This window comes from Ostreococcus lucimarinus, chromosome 1 (assembly GCF_000092065.1).
Source record: "Ostreococcus lucimarinus CCE9901 chromosome 1, complete sequence".
Taxonomy (NCBI): Eukaryota; Viridiplantae; Chlorophyta; class Mamiellophyceae; order Mamiellales; family Bathycoccaceae; genus Ostreococcus; species Ostreococcus sp. 'lucimarinus'.
This window is the reverse complement of record NC_009355.1, coordinates 216,498-228,566: the sequence shown is the minus strand read 5'-3', so window position 1 is coordinate 228,566 and position 12,069 is coordinate 216,498. Positions and strand designations below refer to the sequence as shown.

The 12,069-nt window shown below is 58.5% G+C and overlaps 6 protein-coding genes across 6 annotated transcripts; 4 read left to right on the top strand and 2 right to left on the bottom strand.

The window, feature by feature from the left end:
* Positions 1-146: 146 nt before the first annotated feature.
* On the top strand, positions 147-857 carry OSTLU_92087 (predicted protein; the record flags this gene model as incomplete). The annotated part of the gene is made up of 1 exon (XM_001415737.1): positions 147-857. One exon carries the CDS (start codon positions 147-149, stop codon positions 855-857), a length of 711 nt encoding a protein of 236 aa, XP_001415774.1.
* Positions 858-3,537: 2,680 nt separating this feature from the next.
* On the top strand, positions 3,538-4,639 carry OSTLU_28740 (predicted protein). Its single transcript, XM_001415736.1, has one exon. It carries the CDS (start codon positions 4,040-4,042, stop codon positions 4,481-4,483), a length of 444 nt encoding a protein of 147 aa, XP_001415773.1. The 5' UTR covers positions 3,538-4,039; the 3' UTR covers positions 4,484-4,639.
* On the bottom strand, positions 4,628-5,191 carry OSTLU_39676 (predicted protein; the record flags this gene model as incomplete). The annotated part of the gene is made up of 1 exon (XM_001415387.1): positions 4,628-5,191. The coding sequence occupies one exon, from the start codon at positions 5,189-5,191 to the stop codon at positions 4,628-4,630; it is 564 nt and encodes a 187-aa protein (XP_001415424.1).
* Positions 5,192-6,031: 840 nt separating this feature from the next.
* Positions 6,032-7,357, top strand: OSTLU_92084 (MC family transporter; the record flags this gene model as incomplete). The annotated part of the gene is made up of 1 exon (XM_001415735.1): positions 6,032-7,357. One exon carries the CDS (start codon positions 6,032-6,034, stop codon positions 7,355-7,357), a length of 1,326 nt encoding a protein of 441 aa, XP_001415772.1.
* A 106-nt stretch (positions 7,358-7,463) lies between these two features.
* Positions 7,464-7,619, bottom strand: OSTLU_28737 (predicted protein; the record flags this gene model as incomplete). Its single annotated transcript, XM_001415386.1, has 1 exon — positions 7,464-7,619. The coding sequence occupies one exon, from the start codon at positions 7,617-7,619 to the stop codon at positions 7,464-7,466; it is 156 nt and encodes a 51-aa protein (XP_001415423.1).
* Positions 7,620-7,958: 339 nt separating this feature from the next.
* On the top strand, positions 7,959-12,034 carry OSTLU_28736 (predicted protein; the record flags this gene model as incomplete). Its single annotated transcript, XM_001415734.1, has 2 exons — positions 7,959-7,976; positions 8,111-12,034. The coding sequence occupies 2 exons, from the start codon at positions 7,959-7,961 to the stop codon at positions 12,032-12,034; spliced, it is 3,942 nt and encodes a 1,313-aa protein (XP_001415771.1).
* Between the last annotated feature and the right edge of the window lie 35 nt (positions 12,035-12,069).

The window sequence follows — 12,069 nt, the reverse complement described above, 5'->3', positions numbered from 1 at the left end:
GCGTCGAGGCGGATGTCGAACGACGCGAGATCGCCCGCGCGCCCGACGGCGACGGCGGAGGACGCGCGACGCATCGCGCGTCCCGCTGTGGCGCCGCGGTCGTTACTTTACATCGTGACGCGCGGCGTTCGACGACGCGACGCGCGATGGATCGCGCGACGAGCGAGCGCGACGCGCGGAAGAAGCGCGTGCTGTGCTTGCACGGATTCGCGCAGGACGCGGCGACGTTTCGAGCGAAGACGGGGGCGATTCGAAAGGCGCTGAAATCGAAGTGTGAGTTTGTGTATTTAGACGGAACGCACGACGTCGCGGGCGCGTTTGAGGCGTCGTCGAGCGATTTACGAGCGATGGGGGCGACGGATGAGGCGTCGGCGTCGCTGGCGTGGTTCTTGAGCGGGGAGAATAGGGCGAGTGGGGCGACGAAGTCGACGGACGCGGGCTGGACGCGACCGGCGCTGAGCGCCGCGTACGATGGATGGGAAGGCAGCGCGGCTTCCATACGGAAAATGTGCGCGGAATGTGGGCCTTTCGATGGTATCGTCGGCTTTAGTCAGGGCGCAACCGCAGCGGTCGCCGCTATAGCGGATGTGGAGGCGTTGCGGGCGAGCGTGTCGTTCGTCGTCTTGGTCGCCGGCTTCGAGCCGCGCGATCCGAATTTCCCTGTTCCCACGACGCCGTTGGCGGTAAAATCATTGCACGTGCACGGTGATAAAGATAGTTTGGTGACACGCGAGCGCGTGCGAGCGTTGGCCGATCACTTTGACGCGAATCGGCGCGAATTTTGGTTTCACGACGGTTCGCACGGCGTACCGAGCACGCCGCTCGCCAAATTCGTCAAATCTTGGATCGACGCGTAATCGCGCCGCTCGCTCGCGTTATCGTCATTGTAATCACCCACGCGGGCATCGCGTGCCGCGACCGCGCGCGCGCGCACTTCGACCACGCGTCTCCGTCCCGCTCGCGTCCCGAGCGCGACCGCACTTCGCCACTCTCGCGCCCTTCAGCGCGCCATGTCCGCGTCGTGGCAAGCGCGCGCGCGACGCGACGAAGACGAATCAGTGCCTTCATCCTCGCGCGAGGCCGCGCGCGAGGCTCCGGCGCTCGATGGCGAAGAAAACGACCCCGCGCCCCGCGGTAACCGTTTCTGGTTGTTCGACCGCGCGCGCACGTTCGCGGACGCGCGCGCGCGCCGCGTGCCCGCGTGGGATCGCGCGAAGATCGAGCGCAAGAGCGTGAAAAAGTTGAAGGAGCTGCGAGCACGCTGCGTGCGCTGCTTGGAGTACCAAGAACGCGCGATGCCGAGAGAACGATTGGAAGCCATGGCGGATGTGGAGTTCGGCGGCGAGCTCGACGCCGGGGTCGAGGCGTTGGCCCGCGAGCTCGCGCTGGGCGATTCAGAGAAACGGAGGGCGTACGAGACGATGAAGGTGATCGATGAGATATTTACGCGGCGGCGAAGACACGAGGAGACGAAGTACACTCGACTTATAGAGGCGATTCCGAGAGACGCCACGCGGCTCATCGACGAGTACAATATGCGAAGGTTCATTCATCGAGGGATCGACGTCGAGAGATTGGACGAGGAGGCGTTTCAGACGTTGTTTAATAGATGTTTGCAAGGCCTGGGGAACGAAAGCTTGACGCTCGAGCGAATGATTCCCGTGGATCATTTGTTGAGACTGGTTCGTCGCGGGACGTGGGAGACGTTGTGGCGCGAGTACGCCGACGCCGCCATGAAGAAGTCGCTCGCTGCCGGGTGTTCAGGGATATCGGTCGCGCTGTACGCCATCGCTGATACCGATCCGCTCGGCCCTGAGAGGTTCGGGGGGCTACCTGACTCGTCCGCGCTCCTCGACGGACCGAAAGAATATTTAAAGTTCTTGTTTCAGTTGTTGACACTGCCCGCGACGGCGCCGATTTTTGGATTGTTTTCGCGCTCAGTGCGACGGACGCTTCACATGAGCCGGTTCATGTTTACCACGTCCGCGTGGCGCACACGCGAAGCTTCAGCGAGTTTTGTCGCACTGGCTGTATATTACACCCCGTATTGGGTCATCGGACTGATAACCATCGTGTGGTATTTCACTTCCAACTCCACAGACGCCGTCGCCGCGGATGGTGTCGTGCCGGCGGCGATCGCCTTTACGATGACGTCATTCGTCGCTATGTCCCTGGCATCCACAGACGTGCAAAGCTATAGTAAAATGTCTGCTGTGACGCTCTACTTTCCGGGTGGTAAAACAGAGCTGCCGGACGGCGATAGTAAACTCGTGCAGGAGCATCCGACCGTGGACACGTTGCGCGTGCGAGGCGTTCGCGTTGCCGTGCGAGCGCCGATCGAATCGTCCGCAAAAAGTATTTCTGCTCGACAAGAGACGGTGCCAATGCACGAAGAGAATGCAAGCTCGGAGCACAAACATAGCGGGCGTGGAAAAAATGGGAAAACTGGTGGAATGCCGCGATGGATGGCGGAGATGGAAGACTTCGCCGAAAATATCGACTCGAAAGAAGTCCAAGTACAGAGACGCGCGAAGAACGCTCATGCGGGGATGGGTAAGAATGGTGCTCGCGGGGACATGCACTTGAAAGATAACATTGAAGAAATCGTCGCGACGAATAAGTTGCTACAACTGCGAACGGTGACGGAGAAGGACGTATTGCTAGCTCTTCATGAGCGCACAAACGCAGAGTCCTGGCGGACGTATTGGCTGAGCACGAAGAAAAGTACATGGTTACAGCAAGGCATTATGCTCATCCTGGCTACGATTATATCGCTCTTACCATTCTTTATTCGTGGCGCTCTTGGATATTCTGCCTTCGGCGAGGCTAAGACGACGGTCCTTTGCGTTGCACCAACCGCCGCCGCCACTGTGCCAGAGTATTTGGGTTTCACCACGTGTCCAGCGACTTTACCACTGACCATTGATGGGTGGATGGGAGTCATCACCACCGGTGTTTCCCTGATGCAACGCGCGTCCGCGCACTATGGGGTAATCCTCGCGTTTGTGTGGAGCATATTGACGCTTTTCGTGACGTTCAACATATCTCGCTGGCTATGCTCGTGCGCCTATCACGACATGCTGCATTGGTTGCTTTTCCAATCGACCACCGACCCTTCGCTGGCCCTGGCGTCTGATTTGCCGTTCGTTAATCTCTGCCAGTCGTGGTTGCCTTGGATTCGCATCCGTATGGTGGTCGAGGACCATCGTGAGCTCGAACAGTACTGGTGCCAATACTACCTCACGCACATGATTGTTTTGGTCGCGGGCACCGTCGTCGTGAGCCTTCTCAAGGTGATCCGGCTGTACCTCTTCTACGACATTCGATCCGTGATCGAAGTAAGTCCATCTGCGCCGATTTACCCTCTATTCGTGGCCACGGTGCTGATGGTTCCAATCATCACCATGGCCTCCGCCGCCGCCAAGACGCGAGATATCCAAGAGCACGACGTCGTCATCTTGCAAGAGGCGCGATGGAAGTTGTTCCTCGACAACAGTACCATCCTTAACGCTGGCATGGATAACGACAAAGCCGATATCCTGAGCAAAAACAAACGCTCAATCGAAGCCTTGAAAGAGCTCGAGCGCATCGTCGAGCGTCGCAACGTCGACGCCTGGCCGTGCCTCTTCGGCGTTCGCGTCGGCGCCGCTCAGATGACGCTCCTGTACGCCCTCGCGTTCACCACTTTCGCTCTCACGTGTGCAGCTATCGCCATCGAGGTCTTCGTTCGCACGCGTGCGGGTGCGAGCGCGGATTCCACATCCTCGTCTCTTCGCAACGTCTTGCGCGTTGGGTTCGCGCATTTGAGCGCCGGCGTATCTCAGTTGAAAGTCGACCACGTCGGAGCGAGCGGCTAGAAGCGTTTAGCGTTGTCGTGGCACTATCATTCTTACAGCGAGCCAGTGGACTCGACGCAGTGCAGGATTAAGAGTGTCATAGATTAGGAAGAGGATCGAATTCGCCGCCGCGCGCCGTCGCTCGCCGCCACCGCGCGCGCGCGAAAACCCACACGAGCGCCGGCTCGGCGCCGCACATCGCGATGCTCGCCCGACCGAGCCGCGCGGCGACGCCGACGACCGCGTCGGTGACGGCGCGCGCGCGGACGACGGCGCGCGCGCGGACGACGCGCGTCGCGCGTCGCGCGCGCGCGGGCGTCGCGACGGCGACCGCGGACGACGACGAGCCGACGACGACGACGAACGACGACGGCGACGACGACGGACGCGCGGCGGCGGAGAGCGACGGCGCGGCGACGAGCGAAGACATCGGTGCGGCGATTCGCGCGGCGAAAGAGGCGAAGGCGGACGACGGGGCGAACATATTCGCCGGCGCGGCGGAGGAGGTGGGGTTGATTGAGTGGCCGACGGCGGGCGGCGCGCTGAGCACGACGGCGTTGGTGATGGCGGGTATTTTCGGAAGCGCTGGGGTGTTGTTAGGGGTGAACGCGGTGCTGAGCGAGCTCTCGCAAAAGTTGTTTCCGTGATGTTGTAATGCCACGCGAGGCTTCGATCGAAAGCGCGTCGTTTGATTGATTGTTCTCTCGGCAAGGCGCGCGCCCGAGCGCGTTTGATTGTGCGTTTTCTTCAGTTATAACAATAGTGCTCCACGCGCGAGGCGATGTGAACGATTACACGCTCACGAACTTTGAGCACGCGTTGTAAATCTTCTTCATAAAGTCAGCTTCTTGCGTCAATCCCGCCTCGCGAGCGGTGTTTTCGTTCGTCTTGAGCAACGCCATCAAGTTGATGTCCAACTCTCCAGTTTCCACCATCTCGAGGATCATCGCCTTCTTATCCTTGGCTGTCAAAAGTTTCATCATGCGCTCGCGCGGTTGTAACATCGCCTTCGTGGTCTGATCGACGAATCCCACGAATCCGCTCGTCACCGTGTACAACGCCTCGCGCTTCTCCTTCTCCAACCCCTCCTCCTTCTCGATGCTCGCCTTGAGCGAGTTGAAAAAATCATCCGTCAACAACGGTCTGCAACGCACGATCTCATACTCCATCTCATTGATCTCCGTCTCAAAAAAATACCGCACCAACGCCTCCGGATCCTCCGGTCCCGGTTGCACGCGCGCGTCCCGCTCCGCCTGCAACTTTTCCCGTTCCTCCTTGTGTCTCTTCTTCGCCTCCTCCTCCGCCTCTTTCTCCGCCTCCTGCGCCTTCACCCCCAACCTACGATCGATCAGCATGCTCGCGGACGTCTCATCGACTTCCGGAAACAATCCATCGGGATCGTACGCGATCTCCAACGCCTGCTCGTTCTTCGTCGAGAGCCCCTTATCCTTGCTGCTCATCGCCTTCCCGGTGCCGTCGAGCAGGACGCCCTTGTTCAGCTGTTCCGCCCCCGCGCCTTCGAACGAGATCGATTGACCGAGCTTTTGCTGCAGAATCGCGAGCGATTGCGGGTCGACGTCGGCGGCGCGCGTCGCGACGTTGATTTTACGGCGTCGCGTCGACGGCGGCTTCGACAGCGTTCGGTCGTTTCGGAGCGTCGCGCGGGCGGTGCAGACGCTCGCGGCGCGCATGGCGAGCGCGGAGGCGCGCATGGCGAGCGAGCGCGGGACGTGCGTCGTCGCGGGCGGGCGCGAGGGCGCGTCGCGGAGTGCGGCGCGCGCCGCGCGTCGTCGAAATTGACCCCCTCCCGTCGAGGGTTTTTCGGATTAGGGTTTACACATCTCGCATCGTGGGCTTTTTAAAGCCATCGAGGCATTTATGCATCCGATGACGTGGCCGCGACGCCGCCGCGCCGCGACGACGCCGCGCGCGGCGTCACGGCGCGACGCGCGACGCGCGCGAGCATGGCGACGCGCGCGGTGGTATCGCTCGCGCCGCGCGGCGCGCGCGCGAGGCGCGTCGACGCCCGCGGGCGACGCGACGGCGCGGTGAAGACGCGCGCGAACGCGCGATGGCGCGATGACGCCGACGACGCGGACGACGACGGACCGTCGTCGTCGTTCGCGATGGCGACGCGCGGGAAGGTCGCGGGCGCGGCGCTCGCGGTCGCGATCGCGGCGATGGGGGCGAACGGGATGGAGGCGCGCGCGGAGGGGTTCGGGTCGGCGTCGAGCGGGGTGCTGTATAATCCGAAGCGCGGCGTCGAGCTGGAAAATTTGTTGAAGCTCGACGAGAAGGCGCGGAATCGCAAGGCGAGCGTGCTGACGCGAGGGAACATTGATTTGTTGTTGCAAGAGCTGAACGCGCTCCAAGCGGTGAACGAGGAGGCGTTGGAACAAGTGGACGCGGAGCTGGCGTTGCTCGCGGCGAAGAATTTGGAGGGACAGCTGAGCGAGTACACGGAGACGGATGCGTACGCGAATTTGAGCGATCAAAAGAAGCGGTTGGTGAATAAGAGGTCGAACGAGGCCTCGTTGCAACGTCGGTTGAAGGAGCGCAAGGTTATATTCGGGCGATTGGCGGCGCAAGGCCCGGTCGTCGTGTACGGCGCCGCGTTAGTGGCGTCCATCGTGTCCAACGCAACGATGCACCCTTTGGACACTATAAAGGTTAGAAAAATATCCTTGAGGCAGAAGAAATCAAAAGAAGTAGGCGCGAGCGTTGACTTGAGCGTCGACGAGAGCGCGGACGAAATTCGAGGGTACGATCCAACGTGGGACGAAATCGTCGGCGAGGGCGGAGTGGTTTCCTTGTACGACGGTTTGTCATCAAACTTGTTCAAGGAGGGCATTCCACTCGCGCTGTACCTCGGCTTGTACGAGTATGCCAAAGATATCTTGCTTCAAGTGGACGTTATGCGGCCGCATCCGATCGTTATTTATCTCATCGCTGGCGGGTTCGGGGAATTTTTCGCTTCGATTCTTCGCCTCCCGGCCGAGGCGGTGAAGAATGGTACGCAAATAGGGATGAGCATTCCCGAAGCGCTCGAGACCAACGTTTTAACCCCAGCGGCGAGAAAGAATCTGTTCAAGTGTTGGAAAGTCGCGCTTCTGCGCGACATTCCCTTTGGCGGCATTCAGCTAGCCGTGTTTGAGTACTTGAAGCTGCTGCTCGTCGTCGCGAGCATTCAAGCGCTCGATCCGGACGCCCCTCTCACCGAAGCTCTCTTCGGTGCGTTCGGTGGGGTGTGTGGAGCCATTTTTACGACCCCGGTTGACGTCGTCATCACCCGCATGATCAACGAACGCAAATCGAACGCCGACGCCGGTTTGCCCGAAGACGCACCAGGAACGTCTCCAATCGACACGGCGCTCGGCGTGTACTCCGACTCCGGGCTACCCGGCTTCTTCGTCGGCGCGAAGGAACGCGTTCTGTATTGGGGTCCAGCCATCAGTATCTTTCTCACCGTGTACTGCCGCATTCGGCAGTATTACTTGCCCGACATCGACATTTCCATATAGACGCGCGCGCGTCTTGTCAAGTCCCTCGCCCCCCGTCTCTGTAGCACACACCGCGCTTCGATTTATTCTTCGATTAATTATTTAATATTACACCGCTCGCGAGAATTCATCGCCAATCCGCGCTTCGAAACAGCAAAAACTTGTTCCCTTGGCACCGCCCGCACGCGATCCTCCCCGGCGTCTTCTTCGTCCCCTCGTTGCACCGCTCGCACGCCCTCTCCCCCGTCTTCTTCGCCCCCATCCCGAGCACGCCGCCCGTCATCACCGGCACGTACCCTCGCCGCTCGCACCGCTGCGTGTTCCCGTCGATCGTCCAGCCCGTGAGTCCGATGTCGTTGCACGTCGGGCACGGCTGCGTCCCCGCGCCCTGACACGCGTCGCACCGCGTCTTCGTGAGCCCGCCCTGCGCGCTCGGGTTCGCGCGCGCGACGACGCCGCGACGCGCCGCGCGCGGCGTCGCGGCGCGCGGCGTCGGCGTCGCGGCGCGCGGCGAAAGCATCCGCGCGCGCGCGAGTGACGCCGCGCGCGGCGTCAGAGCGCGGCGCGACGTCGGACGCGCGCGGCGCGAGGGCGCGCGACGCGCGCGGGAGAGTCGCGCGCGATGTGCACGGTGGATAAGGTGCGCGCGAAGACGCGCGGCGACGCGGTGACGCGCGATGACGCGCGCGAGCTGTCGATTCGTAGATTTGAACGCGGCGCGCGCTCGACGAACGCCAACTGACGCGATCGACGCGAACGGCGACGCGCGCGCAGCTGCTCATAAAGGGCATTCGCTCGTTCTCGCCCGAGAACGAGCACGTGATTCAGTTCCCGAAACCGCTGACGCTCATCGTCGGGCGGAACGGGGCGGGGAAGACGACCATCATCGAGTGCCTGAAGATGGGCTCCACGGGCGAACTCCCGCCGTCGGCGAGGTCCGGACAGGCGTTCATTCACGATCCGAAGGTCGCGGACGTCACGGAGGTGAAGGCGCAGATCAAGTTGCGGTTTAGGAACGTGATGGGGAAACCGTTCGTGGTGATTCGGTCGTTTCAGTTGACGCAAAAGGCGAGAGGAAAGTTGGAGAAGAAGGATTTAGATAGCGTGATTCAGAGCGTCGATGACGGTGGGAAGATGGTGAGCATATCGAGGAAGTGCGTAGACATCAACGCCGAAGTGCCGGCGCTGATGGGGGTGTCAAAGGCGATATTGGAAAATGTCGTCTTCGTGCATCAGGAAGAATCGAATTGGCCGCTCGGCGACAGCGCGGGACTGAAGAAGAAGTTTGATGAGATTTTTAGCGCGACAAAGTACACGAAAGCGTTGGAACACATACGAAAATTGAAAACCGAGCAAACTGGATTGATTCGCGAGTTCAAAGGTAAGGTTGAGTCGCTGAAGATTCAAAAAGACCACGCAATGAAACTGCGCGCGACGTTTGAAACGAACCGAGACAAGGCGGATGATTTGACCGATCACATCTCGTCGCTCGAAGCCAAGATACAAGCGGCGCAGGAGGAAATCGCTCAGATCGAAGCAGTGTTTTCTTCGGTGCGACAAATTCATGAGAAGCGTAATGCGTTGATTGCTCGCCGCGAAGCGGTGACTTCGGAAAACGCACGTAAATTAGCGAGCATGAACACCGAGTTAACTGAGTCACTGGAAGAGCTCGAGAAAATGGGTGATACGTTCAATCAAAAGTTTGCGACTATGAAGCAAGAACGCGACGTGTTAGATCGCAAGCTTAACGACGTACGTTTAGAGATGGAGGCTTTGAAGGAACATCGTGAGCGCATGATCAAGACTGCCGGTAGACTGGGCGCGGAAGCTGAAGCGCACACAAAGCGCATCGCGGAGCGTTCGGTGTTTGCTCAGTCAATTGCGAAGAAGTATCCTGAAATAGGTGTCGAGATCTCGCCAGAAATCGCCCCGAATGCCCTGTCGAACGCGCTGGACTCGCGACTGTCGATGCGCCAACAGGCGATTGACAAGATGCGCTCAAAGCACCGTGATTTAGACACTGCTTGTGGGGCAAAAATCGATGAAATCACCGAAAGGTTGAGCTCGCACACGCAACGAATCCAAATCATCAACGAGCAGCAAGCTGCGCGTAAAGCTCGCCTCGAAGTGATCAACAAGGAACTAGGCGAGAACGCGGTGAACGAATCGGCGATAGAGGAACTCGAAAACCGTGTGAAGCGAGCAAACGAAGCGTACGCGTCCAAGAGCAAATCTGATTTCGCCACACAGCTGAAGGTGGATATGGAGCAAGCTGATCAGAAATTAGGTGAGCTTGAGCGAGAGATGACGAAGTTGCGATCGGAGCAAGAGAGCGCCGTGCAAGCAGGCGAGAGCGAGATGAAAGTGCGTATGAAGAAGGAGGAATATTCCACTAAGAACAACACACTTGAAACTATCGTCGACAGCCGTGCTGAGCAACTACGCGAAATCTTCGGTGCGGCGATGCCGATGAACATAGAGCTCAAGGATGCAGTGATTGAAAAATTGAACGAACTCTCCGAGGAGACGGCCAACGCGCAAACCGAATGCAACACAAATACTTCGAACGTCGCCGTGCTCGAACACGAGCTCGAAGCCGCGAGGGCCGCGTTACAAAGTGATAGAAGAGAATTAGAAGAGATCAAGTCGACTGAGAAGATAGAAGCAAACGTTCGATTACTTGGCGCGGGAGGTTTTGCTGGATATCGAGAAGCTCTCGACGCCGTCAATCGCGAAGTCACTGACGTTGAGGAGAACCTTACAACGCTTACGGCGTTACAAACCTTGTTTTCGAAGTTTGTCGCCGAAGCCGAGAAGAACCAGACGTGTTCCCTTTGCAAGCGGGGTTTCCCGTCATTCAACGCTGCGGATACTTTCATTCAAGATATGCAAACAAACATCGCCAACGCTCCGGCACAAATTGCCTCATTGGAGGAACGCGTACAAAAGACGCGCGAACGCCGTGAATTGCTTCAAGCTTTAAGCGAGACTGCATCGCGATTCAAGGCCGTGTCTGAAAAGATCCCCAATTCCGAACGCGATGTCTCGAATTTGGAAGACAGTTTAGCCGACGCGCAAGCGAAGAAAAAAAACGCGGAGGAGAACCTTGCAGACAGGCAGCGCGCGAGAGAGTCGACGGCGTCTTTGCTCGAAGACGCCGGAAACATTTCGCGACTTGCCAAGGAAGTTGACGCACTGCAGAGCACGATTGATTCTTTGGAATCTCGTTACCTCGAATCGAATGGTGAGACGCGTTCGGCGCTGGACATCTCCAACGAGATAGAGATGCTCGACGTGAAGCGCGAAGCCGCCGATCGTGAAAAGGCAATTTTGGTCAAGCGTAAGGAGCGGCACGAAACGGAGTTGTTAAACCTAGAGCGGAATGCTCGTGACATGCGCGAGGAACTGCTCGTGGCGCAGTCGCGCGGCGAGAAACGCACACAGCTCAAGGCGGAGATGGCCGACATCTCTAAGGCGACAGCGGAGAGCGCTGCGGAGCAAAAGCGAATGGAGGAAGAGCGCGCTCCTGGCCTCGCAGAGAAAGAAAAACTCTCGAGTGAGCGTGAATCTCAACGCAAGACGCACGCTCAAGAGCAAGACGCGCTTGAAAACGAAATTCGCGAGTTGCAACGCGTCGTTGACACGATCACCAGTATGAGCAAGACAATCGAGGCGGCGGATGCTGCGGGAACTTCTGAGCGCTTAGTAGAGCACAACAGATCGCTCGAGGAGACGAATGGGAAAATAGAAGAGCTTGAGGCCAAGTTACAGACAAGAGGCAAACAACTCAAGGCGAAAGAGGAGGTCATCGCGCGACAAAACGATCTGAAACGCGAGTTGGAAGATAACATCGCGTTCTTGAGGGGTAAGCGAGAAGAAGAAACGATATTGAAAGAGATCGATCAACTCACCGCGGAGATGCACAACATGGGCCAGATGCCGGATGTGGAAAAGAAGCTGCGGCAAGTGACGAACGTCAAGAACGATTTCCGTACCGAGGCTGCCGAAGCGCAGGGTCGAGTGAAGGCGCATCGTGAGGCTATGAAAGCCGCTGGTGACCAGCTGAAGGGTGCCGAGTACAACAACATCGAGAAACGACTGTCGAAACAACTCGTCGAATTGAAAACCGTCGAAATGGTGAGCGATGACTTGGATCGATATCACAAAGCTCTTGACAAGGCACTGATGTCATTCCACGCGACCAAGATGGAAGAAATCAACAAGGTTGTTCGCGAATTATGGCAACGCACCTACCGCGGTCAAGATATTGATAGCATCCAGATCCGAAGCGACTCTGACGGCACTACCGGCAGAAGCTCGTACAACTATCGCGTCGTTATGTTGTGCGGCGGCGCAGAGCTGGAAATGCGCGGTCGTTGCAGCGCCGGACAAAAGGTTCTCGCGTGTTTGATCATTCGCCTTGCACTCGCTGAGACGTTTTGCTTGAACTGTGGGATCCTAGCGCTTGACGAGCCGACGACAAATCTCGACGCGCCAAACTCTGACGCTCTCGCGAGGTCGCTTATCGAAATCATGAAGAGCCGCCGTGATCAAGAGAACTTCCAATTGATTGTCATCACGCACGACATGGAGTTTGCTCACGTACTCGGTCAGCGCGAACTCACGGATTACTATTGGAGAATCACAAAAGACGACAATCAGCATTCGCACATCGAAAGAGAGGACATTTATGACTAAGACTAAGCCTGGCTGATTTACATTTGCTACGATTC